The sequence below is a fragment of the Chiloscyllium punctatum genome, chromosome 10, assembly GCF_047496795.1.
Source record: "Chiloscyllium punctatum isolate Juve2018m chromosome 10, sChiPun1.3, whole genome shotgun sequence".
NCBI classification, from domain to species: domain Eukaryota; kingdom Metazoa; phylum Chordata; class Chondrichthyes; order Orectolobiformes; family Hemiscylliidae; genus Chiloscyllium; species Chiloscyllium punctatum.
The window spans coordinates 11,263,742-11,286,396 of NC_092748.1; the positions used below are offsets into that span (position 1 = coordinate 11,263,742).

The following is a 22,655-nucleotide window of genomic DNA, read 5'->3' on the forward strand; positions in this document are numbered from 1 at the left end:
AGAGGAAAATCAGGGACCCAACTTAAAAATGGCATCTCTGGTAGTGATGCAGTTCATCAATACTACACCGGCAGTGCCGGCCTTGGTTTTTGTGCCCAAGCCTGTGAGGTGGGATTTGAAAGTGTCACTGAGCCCCATCTGACAGCTGTGATTGTATTATTGGTTTAGTACCACCCAACAGGTTGATGCTGGGACAATAGAAACTAACTTCCACTCCACTTCATCAAATCCTATCACCATTTCCTTCTATTCCTTTTTCTGTCATAAACAAAACTTGCTTTCCAGGAAATAGATAAACCCCAACCATTCCACGTTCCATATTCTCAGCACTCTCTATGTTAAAAAAAACAAGGTTTCTCCTGAATTCTCCACTGGATTTATTTGTGAGTATCTTATATTTTTATGGCTATTGGTTTCCAGAAGATCATTGTTTTTTTGTATCGATCCTAACGAAGCCCTTCATTATTTAGAGAGGTCCATCAGGTTATCTGTCAGCCCTCTCTTTCCTACGGCGAATTCACAAAGTACAAGCTTAATAAGTACGGGGTCAGAACACCCGACCAGAGAGCAACAATGGTCGGAGAGGAGTTCGGGAAATGTTTGTTATGGACGTGCTCGATGATGGTCGTCACAGCAGCCATGGTTTCCTCACAGGTTGGCTGGATCTGATCCTCTGGGAGCAGAAACTGGTAGGTCCCATTGTCTCGGAGCTCAAACGTATAGGAAAAGTCAATCCCGACTTCCCCTGCCCAGTCCCGTGAGGAGCCAGACGAATAATCTGAAAGGGGAGATGTTTCAATACATGAGCCGACCGGATGTACCATCCTCCAATGATTAAACACCAACTTATACAACCTCCTTTAATGAGTACCATCATTCCAAAGACAGCACCTGCCTAGGCCCCAAACTCTGGAACAAAAGCAAACATTGCTAGAAAAAAAATTCAGCAAGTCTGGCAGCATTTGTGGAGAGAAAGCAGAGTTAAATTTTCCCATCAGAACCCTGAATCTGAAATGTTAACTCTGATTTCTCTCCACATATGCTGCCAGACTTGCTGAGCTTTTCCAGCAATTTGTTTCTGGTTTTCAGCATCCGCTGTTCATTGGTTTTTTTGTTATTTAGTCCCAAACTCTGGAAGCTCTCTCTCCCAACACTTGTTTCCCCTCTAGATCATGCTCCCCCTTTAAGTTAACGATTAAAACCTCGGGGTTTTTGACCAAGTGTTTCACCTCTGTTCTGACATCATCTTTGTGGTCCCATGTTAAATTACCGCCTTTCTGAAAACTGCCTTGGAACCAGGGCCAGGAAGAGAAGTCTTGGGTCCTGGTTCTTCTCCAGTTTCCAGGTCCCCTTATCCCACCCTTCTTCTTTTACCCCTTGACAGACCATCTGGTCTGTGCTCATTCTTTCCAAGAGAAATCCAGTCAGTCCTACCCTCTCCAAGATGTGCAAATTGTGGTGGATTGGCCATGCTAAATTGCCCGTAGTGCCTAGGGATGTGCAGTTGGGTAGATTAACCATACAAGATTACAAACATAGGGTAAGGTCTGGGTAGGATGTTCTTCAGAGGGTTGGTGCGGACTCGATGGGCTGAATGGCTTGCTTCCACACCGTAGGGATCCTAAAATTCTCTCCTCACCACCGTCCCACCCATTCTTTCCTTTTTTTTATCTCAAAGTATTTATCCATAAAGCCATCAAATCTCCTCAGGCTTCTTGGCTTTGAGCCCTAGGTACTTGTACCTAAAATGGCATCATAAGAGGGAGACATTGTAAAAGATTTTCACTGTTCTTCAACAATGGCATGCACGTGAAAGTAAAAGGATATTCCATATTCAAGCCAACCCAGCTTCTCTGCACTTGCTCATCCCTACTCAATTTCTAGTCAATTCCTTCTGTGGCCTTAACAAAGCCTTTGGCACCTCCTGGTCAAAGCCCTGAATATTTTCTTTTGTCTGAAGGGTCCTCATCAAAATCCTCAATCGTTGTCAATCTTCCATTGAAATTTAAAGCACAATACACATTAATTTCCTAGACAGCACAGTTTTCAAATTGGCACAGGACTACAGACATAAATTAACACTAGAATTTTCTTTTATACATGCACTTCTATATACAAAAACTATCACCACAAACACACCTTCTGGATTGATGAGGTTCAAGTTAAAGTGGTTGTATCCCATAGTCACAGTGCTGGAATATTTAAATCAGATACTTACTGCCCTTTTTACTGTATTGCATTTTGTGGTCTCAGATTTAAATCGAACAATGTGCTAATGTTCATTACAATAGCATCCACTGGACTTTCCCATATAGTAGCTCCTGAACGTTTGTAGCGTTAAGGAAGCAACTCCACATCCTTTTGTAACTAGTTATTTACCTGAGTGATCTCTCAAACCCAGTGAGCAGTTTGTTATTTTTTTGTCAGGTTTGAAATTGTTCTTTCCTTTTTGTACAAAGTTAAAAATCACACAACACCAGGTTATAGTCCAACAGGTTTAATTGGAAGCACACTAGCTTTCGGAGCATCACTCCTTCATCAGGTGACAGTGGAGGGCTCAATCCTAACACACAGAATTTATAGCAAAAATTTACAGTGTGATGTAACTGAAATTATACATTGAAAAATTGATTGTCTGTTAAGCCTTTCATCTGTTAGAATACAGTGATAGTTTCGCTTCTTTCATGTGTAAACCACAAAACCTTTTTTAAAAAAGTTGCATTCTCAGGTTAGCTGTTAACAATGGTGATAGCTAGACAATATGTTGAAGGTGTTAGCCCCCTGTGTTCTCTGTTTATGCCATGATGTTTAGATTGATTCTAATCTAAAAAGTGAGATAACGGAGTTTTACATGAACTCATGCAGTTTTAGAGCTCAGAGTTCTACATGAATGTATGCAGTTTTTGAGCAAAGTATAATGCAAGTACAAATTCACCACACAAAATATATGTGTGCACGTCGGTCTTTGTCTGTGTGTGTCTGTTTGGGTTGGGGGTTTTGAGTGTGAGAAAGTGTACGTGTGTGTGTGTTTGTGTGTGTTTATCTGTGTATAGTGCAATGGTGGTCACATGTAATGTGACATGAACCCCAAGGTCCTGGTTGAGGCCCTCACTATGGGTACTGAATTTAGCTATCGGCCTCTGTGCACCCTCATCCCACGTACTTCATGTGTAGGCGACTTTTACTGCCTTCCAAAGGTATACAAAGCCAACACACCAGGCCGTCCCATCATGTTGGACAATGGGACCCTATGTGAGAATTTCTCCAGCTATGTTGAAGGCATCTTGAAACCTATTGTACAGGGGATCCCCAGCTTTTGTCGCAACACTACGGATTTCTTACAAAAACTCAGCACCCACGGACCAGTCGAACCGGGAACATTCTTCGTCACAATGGACATTTCCGCACTCTACACCAGCATCCCTCACACTGATGGCATCACGGCAACAGCCTCAGTACTCAACACCAACCACTGCCAATCTCCAAACACCATCCTACAACTCATCTTCTTTATCCTCGATCACAACATCTTCACCTTTGACAACCAGTTCTTCATCCAGACACACAGAGCAGCCATGGGGACCAAATTTGCGCCCCAATATACCAACATTTTTATGCACAGGTTCGAATAAAACTTCTTCTCTATGCAGGATCTCCAACCAATGTTATACACCAGGTACATTGACGACATTTTCTTCCTCTGGACCCACGGCGAGGAGTCACTGATAAAACTACACAGTGACATCAACAAGTTTCATCCCACCATCAAACTCACCATGGACTACTCTCAACTATCTGTCTCATTCTTGGACATGTGCGTCTCCATCAAGGATGGATGTCTCAGCACCACAATCTACCGCAAACCCACAGACAACCTCACAATGCTACACTTCTCCAGCTTCCACCCAAAACATATTGAAGCAACCATCCCCTATGGACAAGCCCTGCGTGTACACTGGATCTGCTCAGATGAGGAGGAATGTGCCGGGCATCTGGAAGTACTCAGGGATGCCCTCACAAGAACGGGGTACGATGCCCAACTCATCAACCGCCAGTTCCGACGTGCCACAGCAAGGAACTGTAATGACCTCCTCAGGAGACAGACACGTGCTGCAACTGACAGGGTACCCTTCGTTGTTCAGTATTTCCCAGGGGCTGAAAAACTACGCCATGTTCTTCGTGACCTGCAATGCATTATCAATGAGGATGAGCACCTCACCAAGACCTTCCCCACACCTCCACTACTTGCCTTTAAACAACCTCCAAACCTCAAACAGATCATTGTTCGTAGCAAGCTGTCTGGCTCTCAGGATAACTCCATACAACCCTGTCATGGTGGACGCTGCAAGACGTGTTAGATTGTGGACATAGATACCACTATTACGCGTGGGAACACCTCCCACCTTGTACATGGCAGGTACTCATGTGACTCAGCCAACGTTGTCTATCTTATACGCTGCAGGCAAGGATGCCCGGAGGCATGGTACATTGGGGAAACCGAGCAAAGACTACGACAACGGATGAATGGGCACCGCACAACAATCAACAGACAGGAGAGTTCCCTCCCAGTTGGGGAACACTTCAGTGGTCCAGGACATTCGACCTTGGACCTTTGGGTGACCATCCTCCAAGGTGCACTTCGGGACAGGCAGCAGAGAAAAGTGGCCGAGCAGAGGCTGATAGCTAAGTCCGGTATGGACAGGGAGGGCCTCAACAGGGACCTTGGGTTCATGTCACATTACAGGTGATCACCATTGCACTACACACACACAGATACTCCTACACACACACACTCTCACACACACAAAGACACTCCTATATACACATACACACGGACACACATATACACAGATGTGCACACAGACACCCACACACACCCTTACAGACACACACAGTCCCACACTCACACATGCATACCTTCACGGACTTAAGACACTCTACACTCACTACACACACACACACACACACACACACATACACTTTCTCACACTCATAATCCCCACCCCAGATAGACACACACACACACACACACACAGACAAAGCCCCACATACACACATATATTTTGTGGGGTGAATTTGCACTTTCAGAGTTACATTGTACTTTGCTCAAAACCTGCATACATTCATGTAGAACTCTGAGCTCAAAAACTGCATGAATTTATGTAAAACTCCGTTATCTCACTTTTTAGATTAGAATCAATCTAAACATCAGGTCATAGACAGAGAACACAGGGGGCTAACACCTTCAACATATTGTCCAGCTATCACCATTGTTAACAGCTAACCCGAGAATGCAACTTTAAAAAAAAGGGTTTGTGATTTACACATGAAAGAAGTGAAACTATCACTGTATTCTAACAGATGAAAGGCTTAACAGACAATCATTTTTTCAATGTATAATTTCAGTTACATTCACACTGTAAATTTTTGCTATAAATTCTGTGTGTTAGGATTGAGCCCTCCACTATCACCTGATGAAGGAACAGCGCTCTGAAAGCTAGTGTGCTTCCAATTAAACCTGTTGGACTATAACCTGGTGTTGTGTGATTTTTAACTTTGTACACCCCAGTCCAAGATCGGCATCTCCAAATCATTCCTTTTTGTAGTTTCCCTTTTATGCTCTTCCCTCCACTTGAGGTTCTCTCTGTCTCTCTCTCTCTCCCCCCCCCCCATATCTTCTGCATTCTTCCAATCTCCTTGTTGCGTGCCTCACTCACCACCCTTGTGCCCCCCCCCCCCCCCAGTCTCCACCCCCTCTGCCTCCCCATCTATATGCCACTCCTGCCTCTCCTAGGCCCCTTGTGGACCCCTTCTTCACCCTGGTTCCCACGTCTCTCCCCAGCCCTTTTGCAATTCCTTGTCACATCTCAGTCCCTTTGCTGTTCTGTGTGTCACCCCACCATCTCCCTTGTGGCCCTAACCCTCCAGCACACTGCTCCACTGACCCCTTTGTTCAGCTCCCCCCCCCCACCATCCTACCCAGTCCATTATCACTCCAAAACCCAATTACATCCTCCCTGTCCTTCCCACCACTCGTAATCTCCATTGCTCCCCACTCAACCCACCCCAGACCTAACGGGCACCTTTGCAAAAGGACTCGCAACACCCCAACCCAGCTTCAGCAAAATGGCATCTGGTACCTGACCTTTGCTCCAGGGAATTCCTACCCTAAGCTCTCAGGCACTCAATCTTGACTCACGGCCTGTGATCTAATCCTCAAGGCCTCATGTGTGGCCTCATCTTCAGCACCCCAGTTCTCAGTCTCCATTTCCTGGTCTTTCCCTTGGTACAACAATCCCAGCCCTCCCCACCTAACTAACCACCCCACGAGCATTTAGAGATCATAATTCTTTACTGCCTTTCACATCTCATCTTTGCTTACTCATTTTACAATTTTCTTTTCTATTAAATGTACACAGTGGACTTTGCTTCACTGCCTGGTTTAGATTTGCCAGGTATTATCACCTCACGTTACAGCTTTCCTTAATGCACAACACTGCACTCTTAAAGTTACGAACATTTTATAACCTGACTCAATGTCTTTGGTGCCCCATTAGTATTTGCTGGACTATTTGCACTTCCCGCAAGAGTTTTCAAATGAATAATCATTTCAATCTGGGGCTTGCCTTCAAGGGGGAGTTCACCCTTCTAAATGATATTGACCATTGTAATGCAAAACAGCTCTTTCCTTTGTGATAAAATAAGCTGAATTGCTTTGTAGTTCAGCTTCAGAGAAGCTTATATTGGGAGAGGCTCTAGATCTGAGCTGATCAAAGCGAGATGCACAAGGAGCAAACAGCCAGGTCAATAGGATAAATGGTGAAACCTACAGAGGATCCAGGAGGAAGGCCCCACTTTGAACTTGGTCCCATGTTTCCGTTCCAAAGCATCGGCTGCTTTTTCTCCAACTCTCATCTGCAAAATAACAGGACAGCGTTGCTCAAACAGGAGGCCCTTGCAGAGAAGAACTCAAGAATTCAGAACAAGTTCAGCTCTGGTCAATATACAGTCTCAGGGGAAGGCATCTCCAGTTCTATTGTGAGCTGACCGTGCATATTTATAACAATGATTTGAACCATTTTCCCTTTTCTCTCCCGTTGAGACCTCTCTTACCCATGCAGGTCTCCTTCTTTTCGACACAGGTACTAATGCAAGAAACTGTCTTCTCACAAAAGAAGGTAGACAGGGTGGTTAACAAGGCATTTAGCACACATGCTTTCATCGCTCAAACATTTGAGTATATGAGTTGCAATGTCATATTGAGGTTACGCAGAACATTGGTGAGTCCTCTTCTGGAGTACTGTGTGCAGTTCTAGTTGCCCTTTTATAGGAAAGATGCTATTAAACTGGAAAGATTTACTATATTTACTATACTACAGTTGCTGGGACTGGAGGGTTTGAGATATAAAAATAGACTGGAAATACTGGGACTTTTTTCCCTGGAGTGTAGGAGGTTGAGGGGTGACATTGTAGAGATTTATAAAATCATGAGGGGCACGGACAAGGTGGATGGCAAGGGCCTTTTCCCTTGGATGAGGGAGTTCAAAACTAGGGGGCATATTTTTAAGATGAGAGGAGAATGATTGAAAACGGACACGAGGGGCAACTTTTTTAACACAGAGAGTGGTTTGTGCGTGGAATGAACTGCCAGAGAAATTAATGGATTTGGGTACATTTACAACATCTAAAAGACATTTGGATAAGTTCATGAATAGGAAAGGTTTGGAGGGATATGGACCAATCGCAGTCAGACTAGTTTAGATTGGGAACATGGCATGGACTGGTTGGACCAAAGAATCGGTTTCTTGTGCTGTACGACTCTATTATTTTATGACTCTATTACCTGCATTGTGAGTGTGAGTCCTGCAGCTAGGTGGAAGAAGCCTTTCTTGATATGACTGGGTCTTTGCAATGTTGGCACAACTTTGTGAATGGCACATGAAAGCAGCAAGCTCTGACCCTGGCAGTGAAAGTGTCCATGCAATTCAGGAATGGTCCCTGCTAGTCATGTAAGAGAAGGGCTGGATTTGGAACATGGGTACCCCGGATTTCCTTCTGGGACCTGGACATACAAGCCCACCTCCCACTATCACTTCCCCAAAGAAAACTATCCCACAGGAAAAACTAGTGAAACAGCAATTGAAAACTCTCCTGCCAGGATCTCCTTCAGTCCCATGACTTTGCTGATTGGCTCCCAAAGAGGTGATCAGATCCTGGCAGGAAGGCATTGGAGATAGTGAGAATTGCAGATCCTGCAGAGTCAGAGTGGGTAAAGAGTGGAGCGGGAAAAAGCACAGCAGGTCAGGCAGCATCAGAGGAGGAGGGGAGTTGCCGTTTCAGGTCGGAACCTTTCATCAGCACTCATGGAAGGTTCCGGCCTGAAACATTGACTCCCCTCCTTCTCTGATGCCATCTGATTTGCTGTGCTTTTTCAGGCTCCATTTTTTACCCACATTCCCCTGCCAGCTCTGGTGAATGGCCTTGCTAGCAGCAATTTATCATTGCAGATCAGGGATGAAGCAAAGTGAATATGTTGTCTCCATTTCACTTTAACTGTTCTCCCTTTTCCCAAAGCACACATACCCCTGCAATCACCAACTCACTGCTGGTCTACCTCAACCTGAATCAAGTCCTATATCTCCAAATACTTGCTATCTGGAGATAGGGTGAAATAAAATGCTTTACTGCTTCTCTCATTCCCTGTGTCTTGGTCATCAGAATTTTATTCCTGATGAAGGGCTTTTGCCCGAAACGTTGATTTCGCTGCTCGTTGGATGCTGCCTGAACTGCTGTGCTCTTCCAGCACCACTAATCCAGATGTTTCAATGAACAAAGACTTGCAAATGGTCACAGTCTAACTCTTTTTGAAGCCCTGGTCCCTGATACCAGAATATTTTCAAGAAGATTTAAAATTATCCTGGAAATGGGTCACTAGATTGTTTTAAAATGGACAGTTTTTGTAAATGATCCAATATGGATTGTAATTATAACCTGCTTTGGACTAGATACTGAGTGAGCTTGTGTCCCGTCTCTCGATACAACACAAATTGTCCAAGTGATTGACTGTCAGTCGCTACATCTGAATGGAGCTGAAGATCAAGAAGTGCTAGTCATAGCTCAACATTGTGGGCTCAAAGTCTATTCTGGAGACCTGGATGGGTAATCTCTGCTGACACCTCAGTGCAGTGTGAGACAGGCAATGTCTTTCAGGTGAGCTGTGGACCTGAGGATCCACCTCTCCCTCAAGTTCTGGTCAGCATTCATCCCTCAATCCACTTCACCAGAACAGATGACCTGCTGGTTAATGTTTTGCCTTTTGTTGGATCCCAATCAGTCACCTTATTTCCTGCAGTTGTGATTACACTTTCAAAAGCACATCACTGGCTGTAAAGCACTTTCAGGTATCTGGAGGTCAGAGTAGATTCTACACATATGCAAGTCATTTTATTTCTTATTATGAATGTACTCAGTTATTATATGACGTAGGAGCCGACATTAAACTGTGTGTTAACTCATCCCTTAATCTGCATTACAGTTTGGAATATCCATCATTCCCAGGGTTTGATGGTTTCTGGACTATGCTGACTACAAATAAGGTTCCTTTGTCCCAGATAATCTACAGAGCGACTGGGTAGTTGCAAAATCCAAAGTTTAGACTGCCAATCCACGCTGCCTAGTGAAAAGGTCTCACCATTTCCTCGTGGTTGTTAGCTGTTGTATTTGTGTACCCATAGGGGGTAAGAATCAGCTGTCCGTAGGAGTGAATGGTCAGGTAGCACAAAATATCGTGCAGATGGTCCCGAAGAAAAGTAGCAACTGCAACAGTCTCTGGTTCAGACTCTGGTGCTGAGCCGCAGTGGGTGTTCGAACAGCAGTTTCTTGAAGCGCCAATACCTGAAGCAAAGATTGAAATGCACAGTTTCAAAGGAAAGCATAAATCGATGTATCCATCCCTTTGTTTCTCTTATTCTGGCCAGTGCTGTCCCCAGAACCTTCACCGTGAACCGTTACCCCTCAGCGGCTGAGGTCACAAGTTGTGCAATTTTCTCCATGTGAACCTCTTTGCATCATTCTGGTTCGGGAAGAAGCTCCTTAAAAACTGCCTGTTCAAGCCAGCCATTATACACCTGTCCTGACATCTCTTTGGGTACCAAGGGTCACGTGAACATTGCTCTAGAAAGCTCTTTGGGATGCTTTACCACATTGAAATGTCTTGTGAGTGGAAGTTGCTGTTGCGTGACTCTTTGACGTGAATAAACAAGGAACACAGCTTCTATTTCACTTTGCTTCCCTGTAGGGGTGGAGTGAGGATTCTGAAAGGGGGCCGGCTTGTGTTTGTAAAGGAAGGGGTCAGCAGTCCTGGGAGAATGCAGTGTTTTGCTTTCATTCCAGATCCCTTCCTATCATTGTTAGGGGTGCTCATCTATCTGAAGGAGTACAGCACATTCAAGAAGGCAGCCCATCTCTTCAGAATGAGCAATAAATGCTGGCCCAACCAGAGACACCTGCATTCCCTTAGACAGATAAACAAACAAGAGCATCTGCAGGACAAGTAGCAGTCTGAATTTTGGATTTTGCAACTACCCAGTCGCTCTGTAGATTATCTGGGACAAAGGAACCTTATTTGCAGTCAGCATAGTCCAGAAACCATCAAACCCTGGGAATGATGGATATCCCAAACTGTAATGCAGATTGAGGGACGAGTTAACACAAAGTGTAATGTAGGCTCCTATGTCATATAATAAATTGGTACATTCATGATAATTCAGAGTGAACTTTCTTGGAACAACATCCCACATTCCCGGTAGGAGAACGGGACCAGTGTGAAGTATTTCGAACACCACATGGACTTTCTAGATGGAATTGAATGCCAGCTCAGTTTTATCGCATCATGGGGATTTTGTCAAATAGAGACAGCAGCAACTCTAGCTCAACTGAGGCTCTTCTAGGCCTATATTTTCCATTTGGGATTAGGACTAAAGGCAATAGGTTGTGGGCCAACTGCAGACAGGTAGAGATCTATAAAAGCATGGAGTGGCATGCACAGGATATATAGACAAGGTCTTTTCCCTGCAGTGGGGGAGTCCAGAAATAAAGGGCATAGGTTAGCGTTAGAGTGGGAAAATTTAAAAGGGACCCTAGGGGCAACTTTTTTCACATAGAGGGTGGTCCGTGTATGGAATAAGCTTCCAGAGGAAATGGTGGAGGCTGGTACAATTACAACATTTAAAAAGCATCTTAATGGTATATGAATAGGAAGGGATAGCAAGTATTGGCAAATGGGACAAGATTAGTTTATGAAATCTGGTCGCATGGACGAGTTGGACTGAAGTGAATGTTTCCATGCTGCACATCTCTATGACTCTATTTAAGTTTAGGATTATGGTTGGCATGGACTGGTTGGACCTAAGGGTCTGTTTCTGTGCTGACTGATTCTTTGACTCTGTGACTATGACATCTGGATCAAATTTGAACCCAACTGAGAACCTTGTCAGGATTAATCACCGAACACAAGTTTGCCAAGCTATAATTATTGGGTAGAGGATGTTAAATCAAGGTGAGAGTTCTCCTAGGTCTGGAGGGCCAGAGAGAGGTCCTCCAATGATAACTAATTGGCAGTGCCAACATCTGAACTGGCATCTGCCAGTGCCTACACCGAGAGAGAGAGAGGGAAGAGGCCACCTCCCAACAGGGGTTCCTCTGAAGATTAGGTTAAAAGAAAACTTATTTTAAACGGCCACAGCAGCCAGGCTGTGATCGTGGAGAGGGGGTCCATGATTTTAGAGCCTTGGCAAGTGAACACCATCGAGGTAAGTCTCTAACGAGATGATTCACTGACTGTAGCTAAACACAATCCCACCAGGAGGTTGCTCCCACTGACTGACCATGAATCAGCCTCAGTGTGGGGGTCTGTTTGCGATGGGGGTGGGAGAAGGGTCTTAATTGTCCCTAATTGCCTCAATTGAGAGGGTCACCTCTCCTCCCCAGACCGAGTTTTCCTGAAAATTAAACTGAGAAACACTAGCCAATGCTGTGGAATTCCTGGCCCGCTGATCTCCGATCTGGTCTCAATCAGCTTTCGGAAGCCCTCCCTCTACAATAAAGCAAAGGTCTAAAATAAGACAAAGGACTGCAGATGCTGAAGATCTGAAACAAAAGCATAAATTGCTGGAGAAACTCAACAGGTCTGGTAGCATCTGTGCAGAGAAAGCAAAGTTAACTTTTCAAGTTCCAGTGACTCCTTCATTATAGTTCCTGTCAGACTTGCTGAGTTTCTCCAGCAATTTATATTTTTTTGTTTCAGATCTTTGGCACCTGCAGTCCTTATGGAGAAGAGTCACTAGAGTTGAAATGTTACATCTGGTTTCTGTGCACAGATGTTGCCAGACAATATTACAGAGGAGGAAGCGCTAGATGTCATGAAATGCATAAAGGTGGATAAATCCCCAGGACCTAACGAGATGTACTAGGGAAGTGATTGCTTGGGCCCCTAGCTGAGATATTTGTATCATTGGTAGTCACAGGTGAGGTGCCGGAAGACTGGGGGTTGGCTAACATAGTACCACTATTTAAGAAGGGCGGTAAGGACAAGCCTGGGAATTATAGACTGGTGAGCCTGACATCGATGGTGGGCAAGTTGTTGGAGGGAATCCTGAGGGACAGGATGTACATGTATTTGGAAAGGCGAGGACTGATTAGGGATAGTCAACATGGCTTTGTGCATGGGAAATCATGTCTCACAAGCTTGAGTTTTTTGAAGAAGTAACAAAGTGGATTGATGAGGGCAGAGCAGTAGATGTGATCTATATGAACTTCAGTAAGGCATCCGACAAGGTTCCCCATGGGAGACTGATTAGCAAGGTTAGATCTCATGGGATACAGGAAGAACTAGCCAATTAGATACAGAACTGGCTTGAAGGTAGAAGACAGAGGGTGGTGGTGGAAGGTTGTTTTTCAGATTGGAGGCCTGTGAACAGTGGAGTGCCACAAGGATTGGTGCTGAGTCCACTACATTTCACCATTTATATGAATGATTGAGATGTGAGCATAAGAGGTATAGTTAGTAAGTTTGCAGATGACACCAAAATTAGAGGTGTAGTGGGCAGCAAGGAAGGTTACCTCAGATTACAATGGGATCTTGATCAGATGGGCCAATGGACTAAGGGATGGCAGATGAAGTTTAATTCAGATAAATGTGAGGTGCTGCATTTTGGGAAAGCAAATCTTAACAGGACGTATACACTTAATGGTAAAGTCCGAGGGAGTGTTGCTGAACAAAGAGACCTTGAGTGCAGGTTCATAGCTCCTTGAAAGTAGAATCGCAGGTAGATAGGATAGTGAAGAAGGCGTTTGGTATGCTTTCCTTTATTGGTCAGAGTATAGAGTACAGGAGTTGGGAGGTCATGTTGCGGCTATACAGGACATTGGTTAAGCCACTTTTGGAATATTGTGGGCAATTCTGATCTCCTTCCTATCAGAAAGATGTTGTGAAACTTGAAAGGGTTCAGAAAAGATTTACAAGGATGTTGCCAGGGTTGGAGGATTTGAGCTATAGGGAGAGGATGAACAGGCTGGGGCTGTTTTCCCTGGAGTTTTGGAGGGTGATGGGTGACCTTATAGCGATTTATAAAATCATGAGGGACATGGATCGGATAGATGGCCTCTTTGGGGTGGGGGAGTCCAGAACTAGAGGGGCATAGGTTGAGTGGGTGAGAGGGGAAAGATATAAAAGAGACCTAAGGGGCAACTTTTTCATGTATGGAACGAGCTGCCAGAGGATGTGGTGGACACTAGTCCAATTACAGCATTTAAAAGGGGTCTGGATGGGTACATGAATAGGAAGGGTTTGGAGGGATATGGGTCAGGTGCTGGCAGGTGGGACTAGATTGGGTTGGGATATCTGGTCGGTATGGACGGGTTGGACAGAAGGGTTTGTTTCAGTGCTGTACATCTGTATGTCTCTATGACCTGCTGAGTTTTTGTTTCTACCCTGACAATCTGTTGGGCTTAAAGCCATTCCCCGCATCATAGCCACTAGATGGAGGCAGTGTACCATACATATTTAACACCAAGCACACACAGCTGAAACATTAAGCTAAAGAGCACAAAGTACAGCCTGGGGTTTCCCGAAGTGACTGAGACAGTCCAGTTTATGCTATTAAAGCTGACTTGATGTGTCTGCCTGGTGCGGGTCCTCTATTTGGAGGAAGACTTGTACAATCACTGGAAGAGGCCAGCTAATTGATTGTCCGATCTGTGAAGCGAGCTCAGCAAGATTATGATTCCATGAGCAAATAGCGTGCTAATTAAAAATTCAACACAACCAATTCACCAGAAAGAACAATGAGTGATGTATGTGCTGAAAGATAAACACCCTGTTGTTCTTGCACTACCTCACACTGACAAATTCTAACCTCTCACTGCTCCACTTTCCCATTCTGACTCCTGCACTTAAAATTCTGGGAACCTGAAATACTAAGCAGCCACAATCAGAACTGGATAAACAGGAAGAAAATGGCCAAGTACACTCAGAGCACTGGGTCAGCAAATATCTTTACAGATATTTTACTTCAGAGCGTTTCTGTAGATATTAAATAGATAGTGTTACATTGCTCAATTGGAGCAGAGCTGAATAAATAATGTAGGTTGAAGTGTGTAAGACAGTCCTATCTTTCTTGGTGCCAAAAATTAGGTTTTGGCCCACATTTGGTTTTTAAGTCAGCCCCCTCCCTTCTTTCTCTGGTGAGAAGTGCTGTTTCTCACGTTAACCATCAGCTTCAATTTTCCACTTTCTAAATGGATACTTTACAAGTATAAATACATATTTTACTCACTTTATAAATCAACATATGGAATCAAGCAGGCGTTTGTCACCAAGATTCTGCGCAGGGGTTTAAAGACAAGGAAGAACGTGCAAGGGAAAGGATCAACTGAAATGCATCCTTGACTTGTTTCAAAGTAAAAGTCATATCATTTGCTATCTACTTTCCAAAGCCAAAGTCTGATGGAATTCTCCCCACTTGCCTGGATGGGTGCAGCTCCAAAAACACTCAAGAAACTCAACACCATCCAGGTCAGGGCAGTTGCAAGCATCCACTCTCTCCATCACCAGCACTCAGTAGCGACAGTGTGTGCTATCTGCAAGAATTCACCAAAGATCCTTAGGCAATGCTTTCCAAACACATGACCACTTCCACATAGAAGGACAAGGGCAGCAGATAGGTGGGAACAACACCACATTCAAATTCCCCTCCAAGTCACTCACCATCCTGACTTGGAAATATATCGTCGTTCCTTCACTGTCACTGGGTCAACGTCCTGGAATTCCCTCCCGAAGGGCGTTGCGGGTCTAGCTATAGCAGCGGTTCCAGAAGGCAGCTTACTGCCACCTTCTCAAAGGCAACCTGGAATGGGTAATAAATGCTGGCCAGCCAGTGACACCCATATTCTAATTAAAAACAAATCACCAAACAATGGTGTTGCACTTTAGGAATTCAGTGTTCCTGCAAAATTGGTGAGAGAATAGAAGAAACTTGTCCAAAGGAGGATTCCCAAGACCAATTCCTTCATAAGAATACAGACCAACCACTTCTCTGATCTTGAGAAGAACAGATAGGGATGCATCTTTGAAAATTGTCCTTTTGTCAGCATAAGTGCAATGCCGATATACACATTTGAGTGGGCCCAATCAACTCCTGCCTCCAGCGAAGATTTCAGACCAATGCATAGCTGGTGCAGCCAGAAAGTCTATTATTGCAGCAGAAGACCAAGATTATTTTAAGACTACCAACGAACCTCTAGTTGACCAATGTTTAGCAATTCATCGTCATACAAGCAGCATAAACAACAAGTGCTCATTATGTCATATCAGCAACCTGGATGGCTCAGAATCCTGGAATTCCCTCCAGAATAGCATTGTAGGTCAATCTACAACAAATAGACTGCAGAGATTCACGGAAGCAGCTCGCCATTGCCTTCTCAAGGGCAACTAGGGATGGACAACAAAATGGTGCCAAGCCAGTGAAGCCCACATCTCACAATTGAATAAAAGAAGAATAAAGAAACACCCATGAATAGGCCCAGAAAACAAACTGTGGAGTGGAAAGGCTTGAAAGCAGTTCTAGTGAAAACCACAGGCATAAACATTATGGGAAAGGTATCTATAATAGCATATATTTTATAGTTTGGATTTCAAATGTAACAGTTGGGCATGAGTCTGCATCTGTGAACTAATTGATTCAGTATTTCTGGAACTATAATCTTTTAAACCAGTTTATGCCTCCTGGCATATTGATGCAAGTTTATTTATAAAGTAGGGTTTAATGATGAGCGAGAGAAAGCTTTGAATAAAATTAACTTACTTATGGGATTGGAACAAGCAAGAATCAATCTCAGCCTTGAAAAATGAGGAAATTGGAAAAGTTTGGGGAACTTTGAAGGCGATTTGGGTGAAATCAAGTGCCAGCATAGCCCCTTCCAGAAAAAGGAGTTTGTTCAGATCAGTTAAGAAATAAGTTACTTCAATGTAACAATGTATTTTGCGAAAGGTCCAGATCAGGAATGTTTCGAATTTTGTAGGTTGTTCAGGGCTGAGAAAGTTTAAGCTCTTGTTCACGTGAATATTCACTCACAGCTCACAGGGAAGGATCTGAGAAAAAACAGTTAAGGCAAATCATGGACAAGGAAGGAAGATTTTCTTTGGTTTTTGAATAAGTCTAAAGAGATGGCATTGGGGAATAGATAGGATTTTCTTTTGTCTTGTGTTTCAAATTCTTTTAAATTCTGCTGAACTTAGATAGCTTGGATTGTTTTTATTTTAGTTTTCATTTGTGTAAACAAATCAAATTATTTTTAAAACTATATCTGCAGCCTACGTGCTTATGTTTCAGTGAGAGATAGCCACATTAAATTTAAAAATAATCAAGCCAGATTTCATTCTGGGATCAGTCTAATCAGCATTAACTGGGATGATAACAGAAATCAAGGTTCAGGCCTGCAACAAAATTAAAAACTACAGTCATTTTCAAACATAAAATCAAACTAAAATCCAAATCCCTGCAGGATGTGTGCACGCCCATGACAACAGTTGGATGAATGAGGATAAAGTGAAGAAATGGATCCATTGTGTGGTACATATGTAAGAATGCAGCTATCAGTGTGTGGTATGATCCGGTTCCATAGAACCAATGACATCAAGAAATGCCTATGAAGAAATAACATTTGTATAACAGTTATATCAGTCAGTTTTAATACTGTAGTTCAATCTTTGAATGTGAACTTAAACAGGCTATTCAAGGATTATGTTTGAGCCAGTTCGAATAGCTGGATGGTTGATGGAGATAAAGGTTTCCAAAGAATGGAACCATTTGCATTGCCCCAACTTGATCATCATCAAATTTAGATGGGTGGCACGGTGGCACAGCGGTTAGCACTGCTGCCTCACAGCGCCAGAGATCCGGGTTCAATTCCCACCTCAGGCGACTAACTGTGTGGAGTTTGCACGTTCTCCCCGTGTCTGTGTGGGTTTCCTCCGGGTGCTCCAGTTTCCTTCCACAGTCCAAAGATGTGCCGGTCAGGTGAATTGGCCATGCTAAATTGCCCGTGGTGTTAGGTAAGGGGTAAATGTAGGGGTATGGGTGGGTTGCGCTTCGGCGGGGCGGTGTGGACTTGTTGGGCCGAAGGGCCTGTTTCCACACTGTAAGTAATCTAATCTAATCTTAACCATGTTATTAGCACACAAACTGCTATCAGATCATTCAGAAAAAGAGAAACATGTAATTTAGAGAATGGAGAATAGGATGATTTGGAGATTCACCAATGTCTTATGAGGAGAGGTTGAGTAGGTTGAACATACACTCATTGAAGTTTTGAAGAATGAGAGAAGACCTTATTGAAACATACAAGGCTCTTAGGGGACTTGACATGGGGACAGGTTGTTTGCTCTTGTGACTGAGTCTAGGATCAGTGGACATTATCTCAGAGTAAGGGGTCACCCATTTAAAACAGAGATAAGAAGGAATTTCTTCTCCCTAAAGGTAGTGAATCTGTGGAATTCTTTGCTGAGGAGACCAGTAGAGGCTACATAGCTAATTATATTCAAGGCTGAGGGAGATTGTTAATCAGTAAGAGAATCAAGGTATGGTGGGAAAAGGCAGGAAAGTGTAATTGAGGATTATTAGATCTGCCTTAATCTCATGGAATGACAGAACAGACTCAGTTGGCTAAACAACCAACTTCTGCTCCTCCATCTTATGATTGGTTGTGAAGGGATGATTCTGAAACTGAAAGCACCAAATCTGTTCCAGAGTGGGATTGATATGATGATGCCACAGCTAATGCAACTCAGAATGCAGAGACTTTTGTCAGATGCTGAATTCAATTAATTTTTTACAAGTTTTGACTGTGGGTGAAAGTATCCTTGTAAAATTAATTCATTCAACAGGAGCATGTCATATTAATTCAATTTGAATTGCCAGTATATTTGTTCAGCATTTCAAAATGACAACCATCTCCCACTCCATGCCCTGTGCCAGAGGTTCTCATTTTATACTTAAACTTGACCCCAGTTTGTGAAAGGCTTTTTAAAAGATTCAAATAGGTTAACTTCCACACTGTGATCTACAATAGTAGCAAGGTCAACAGATTGATTGATGGGAAGACAGGAACCAATCGAGGGAGAGGATGGCTGATTCCTAAATAAAGAATAATGTAAATGAGATGGACATACATGCAAAAGAGAAGATTTGAGAACACCACTTACTGCACCAATGTGAATCAAAATTCCTGTTGAGATCAGTTCCAAAGCAAGAGCTGTTGTCACATGGAGACATGGATTTTCTCCATAAACGGTCCTAGAAATCGAGAAGGATTTTAGACTTAGTGTAGAATGACGAACTACACTGAGGCAAGTTTCACAGACTTGCAGGTAGGAATTGTGTTTCAGTAGGCGTTACATAATTACAATTTGGGTTTGTACTTACTGTTGTCCAGGAGTAAATGTAACCATCAATATTCAGAACGGGCAGAACATAGAAGTCAATATGTTGGAGGAAACGATCTTTTTGAGGGTCTGCAGTGTATGTCTCTAGTACCTGGCACATAAGCACACAAACAAAGTGAGATTATAGAAAGAGAAGATTAGAAGTATTTAATGGAGCTTTATTCAAGGAGCCTCATCCTGACTATAAGCAGTTCTGTTGATCAGTGTTGGTTGTCTAGGCCGGACCCAATTCCTGATGAAGGGCTTTTGTCCAAAATGTCGATTTTCCTGCTCCTCAGATGCTGTCTGACCTGCTGTGCTTTTCCAGCACCATTCTGATCTAAACTCTGGTTTGCAGGCCTCACTTTTGCCCAGGAGTTTATATGCGTGCCAATGAAATGCAACCACAGGCACCAATGCTAATGATTAAATTATTATTATAGACAGAAAACCATGAGTGGGAGGGTGAGGAGGATGCAGAGATGCTTCAGTGTGATTTAGACAAGTTGAGTGAGTAGGCAAATGCATAGTAAATTAATACAATGTGGATTGATGTGATGTTATCCACTTTGGTAGCAAAAACAGGAAGACAGACTTTTATAGGAATGGTGGTAGATTGGGAAAGGGGGATGTGCAATGAGATCTGGGAGTCCTTATACACCAATCATTGAAAATAACCATGAACAACATCAGGCAGTGAAGAAGGCAAACAGTAAGATAGCCTTTGTAGCTACAAGATTCGAGTACACCAACAGGGATGCCTTGCTGCAGTTGTACAGGTCCTTAACCACTACTGGAGGATTGCGTGCAGTTTTGGTCTCTTTATCTGAGAAAGGATGTTCTGACTGTGGAGAGAATGTGCTGAAGGTTTTCCAGACCAATTCCTGGGTTGAAAGGACTAACATATGAAGAGACAGTTGAATGGTTAGGACTATATTCAGTGGAGTTACAAAGAATAAAGGGGGATCTCATAGGCCCCTGTAGAATTCTAACAGGACTCGACAGAGTAAATTCAGGAAGGGTATTCCTGATGATTGGGAAGTCCAGAGCCAGTGATTATAGGCTAGAAAGGCTGTTACACTTCATTGAACAGGGGTTAATTCTTTATGGAGCTTCTAATATCGATAGTGGAGACCTTGTGACACAGTGGATAGCATCCCTGACTCTGTGAGAAACTTCAGGTGTAAGTTCCTTCTCTGGGACTCGCTGCTCATCGGAGCACATCTGAGAAAAGGCACACCTGCTTGTCAATCTGTAAATCCTTGCAATTTGCCTGTGATGGGTAGTTACAGTAGCACAGACTCCTGATCAACCACCCTTGATGTGGAACAATGCCTCTCAAACTGAAGCCTCTGGAGGTAGATAGGAGGCCTGTTCCAGGAAAGATCTAGTCATGGGTACACAGGTAAGCACATGCTTTGTTTACCTTCACTGAGAGATGGTGAAAGCTCCTAAACTCGATATAGATAATAGAGTTCAAAAGGGAAAACTGTCAGATCAATGATTGCTGGCTTCATGGGGCAGTGGAGTTGCAACTGGAGGGAGGGTCCACATTGCAATCTTTGCAGATCAGCAAATGACAAATCCCAGCTTCAGTATTTTGCACTTTAATCTGCCATGGCATTAAATCCCGAGACAAAGGTCAGATTCCAAGAGGTAAATGCCATTAATGTTAACAGTGGGTGTTGTCAAAAATTATCCAAATTCTAGGCCATTCGGTTCTGTCCTCCCTGAGTTTCGACCAGCTGCTCTCTATACTAACTTTCCTTATTATGAAATGACTGGATATAATTATATTTGTTGTTAGCTCAACTGGCTTGAACTATCTTGGACTCTCAGCATTAATCTCAAATGCTATTTATCTTGAGGTCTCTGAGCAATGCCTTTTTATTGGAAATAAACTGCTTTCTCTGCATGATCTGATATTATCTGTGACTTTGTACATTCTTTTGCAAAGCAGCTGCCATAAAAAAAAGAACTGTCACCATTATTCTGTATTATCTGTAAAGCCAGTTCATTATCTGCTCATTGATAATACCCAGGACAGATTTTCCTGCAGTCTCCTGCAGATTTTATCACTCTAGCCCTTCTTTTTAAAGAAAGAAGGAAGGCCTGCATTCCTCAGAGGAGATTCTGCTCGGAGTAGAGCAGGGGTCTCTCAGTAATGCGGAGCCATACTTTCATTCCAACAGTTCACTTGTAGCATAGAACTGTCAGAGGAAGACAAGCCACATCCCCTTTTCGCAGCCATCAGCTGCTATGTTGCGAAATGTGAACGTACACATTGACATCTGTAGTCAAGCCACCAGTACTAGAGGTTTGTGTGATGTTAGGGTGCTGGGAGGGTTGGTTGCCAGGTGGGCAGGGTGCCAGGATGTAAAAGGGTGAAGGCAAATGTTTAGGGCAGGTCGGGGTGTGGAGGAGAAAGCAGGTCCAACAAGGGCTAAGGATGGGTAATGGGTCTGGAGGGTTTGGGTTCAACACTGAGAAGGGACAAGGTTAGATCCAGCTAGGTCTGTGGGGGAGAAGGGACAGGTCAACAGCAGAGGCAAGGGGGTTTTAAAAACCATGCACTTATCTGCTCCTGTGCTGTGAGCTCTCTGACACATGCTCCTCCACGTCAGCAAAGGCAGTAGCTGTGCAGATCCACTGCTGTGTCAGACAGCACTGTAGGTTTCTTTCTCTCCCCCTCTCACTGACCGGGTGATCTCTACCTTTCTTCCCTTCCTCCTTTTTAAAGTTCCATTATTTTGATCTTTTTCTCCCCAAAGTTCCAAAACAATGGAACACCATATAAAGCAGTAATTGCTGCTCCTGGAATTGGAGGAAATCACCTCCAACACCTAAAATACCTCAAAAAGGAGGAGCTCTCACAGCCACAATTTGTTCCCATCCTCCGTCACAAAATCCTCTTGTGACAATACTACAGCTTTAAGAGATGCATTTTGTCCTGAGTTTTTTACATGAAGAAAGGTTAAGACAGAGGTGAACAGTGGTATGCTCAAAGCCAATTAAGTAAGCATCTTCTGAAGCCTTGGGTTTTCCTTTCAAGTTGGAACAATAGACGCAGCCTGAATGGGCGGGATCAAGCTCCCACAGAATGACAGTTTTTAGTTTTATCTTTTTGCAGTTACCGGGGTTTTGAAAGTGGATGTGGAAGCTTTTATTCCTCTCTCTGTTACAGCTAAAAACTGGAGTTCTCTTCCTGTTGCTGGAATGACAATGGAGACTTGCCATTTTCCTGAATTTAAAAATGTGTTGCTGGAAAAGCGCATTAGGTCAGGCAGCATCCAAGGAGCAGGAGAATCAACATTTCGGGCATAGGCCCTTCATCAGGGCTGATTTTCAGCTCTGATCTCCAGCATCTGCAGTTCTCACGTTTTCCTGAATTTGTCTTTGCCAAGGGCTTAATTATGGGATGTTACTATACTGATGTAAATATATATATATTATTTTTTTAAGCATTTTGACTGTATTTTAACTACAGTGCAAAAATAAAGTGTGTTTTGCTTAAGGTTGAGTGGTTTGAGCAATCGAATTGCAGCTGGAATGTAATGCCTTACACTTACTTTTAAAATAATAAAAAGTTAAGGTTCAGGCTATCTTCTTAATATATTTTGAGGCGATTTGGTCTGGTCCATAACAAAGTGTTCATCTCAATACTTGTTATATATGT

The 22,655-nt window shown here is 43.4% G+C and overlaps 1 protein-coding gene across 1 annotated transcript in view; it reads right to left on the reverse strand.

Moving 5' to 3' along the window:
* Positions 1-414: 414 nt before the first annotated feature.
* LOC140481766 (carboxypeptidase O-like) overlaps positions 415-22,655 on the reverse strand; it is a 46,505-nt gene continuing 24,264 nt past the window's right edge. The window contains exons 7-11 of the mRNA XM_072578297.1: positions 18,981-19,091; positions 18,761-18,851; positions 9,692-9,894; positions 6,831-6,915; positions 415-778 (exon numbers count right to left, since the gene is read on the reverse strand). Of these exons, the coding sequence (XP_072434398.1) occupies positions 507-778; positions 6,831-6,915; positions 9,692-9,894; positions 18,761-18,851; positions 18,981-19,091 (762 nt within the window). The 3' untranslated portion in view covers positions 415-506. The remainder of the gene's footprint in view (positions 779-6,830; positions 6,916-9,691; positions 9,895-18,760; positions 18,852-18,980; positions 19,092-22,655) is intronic.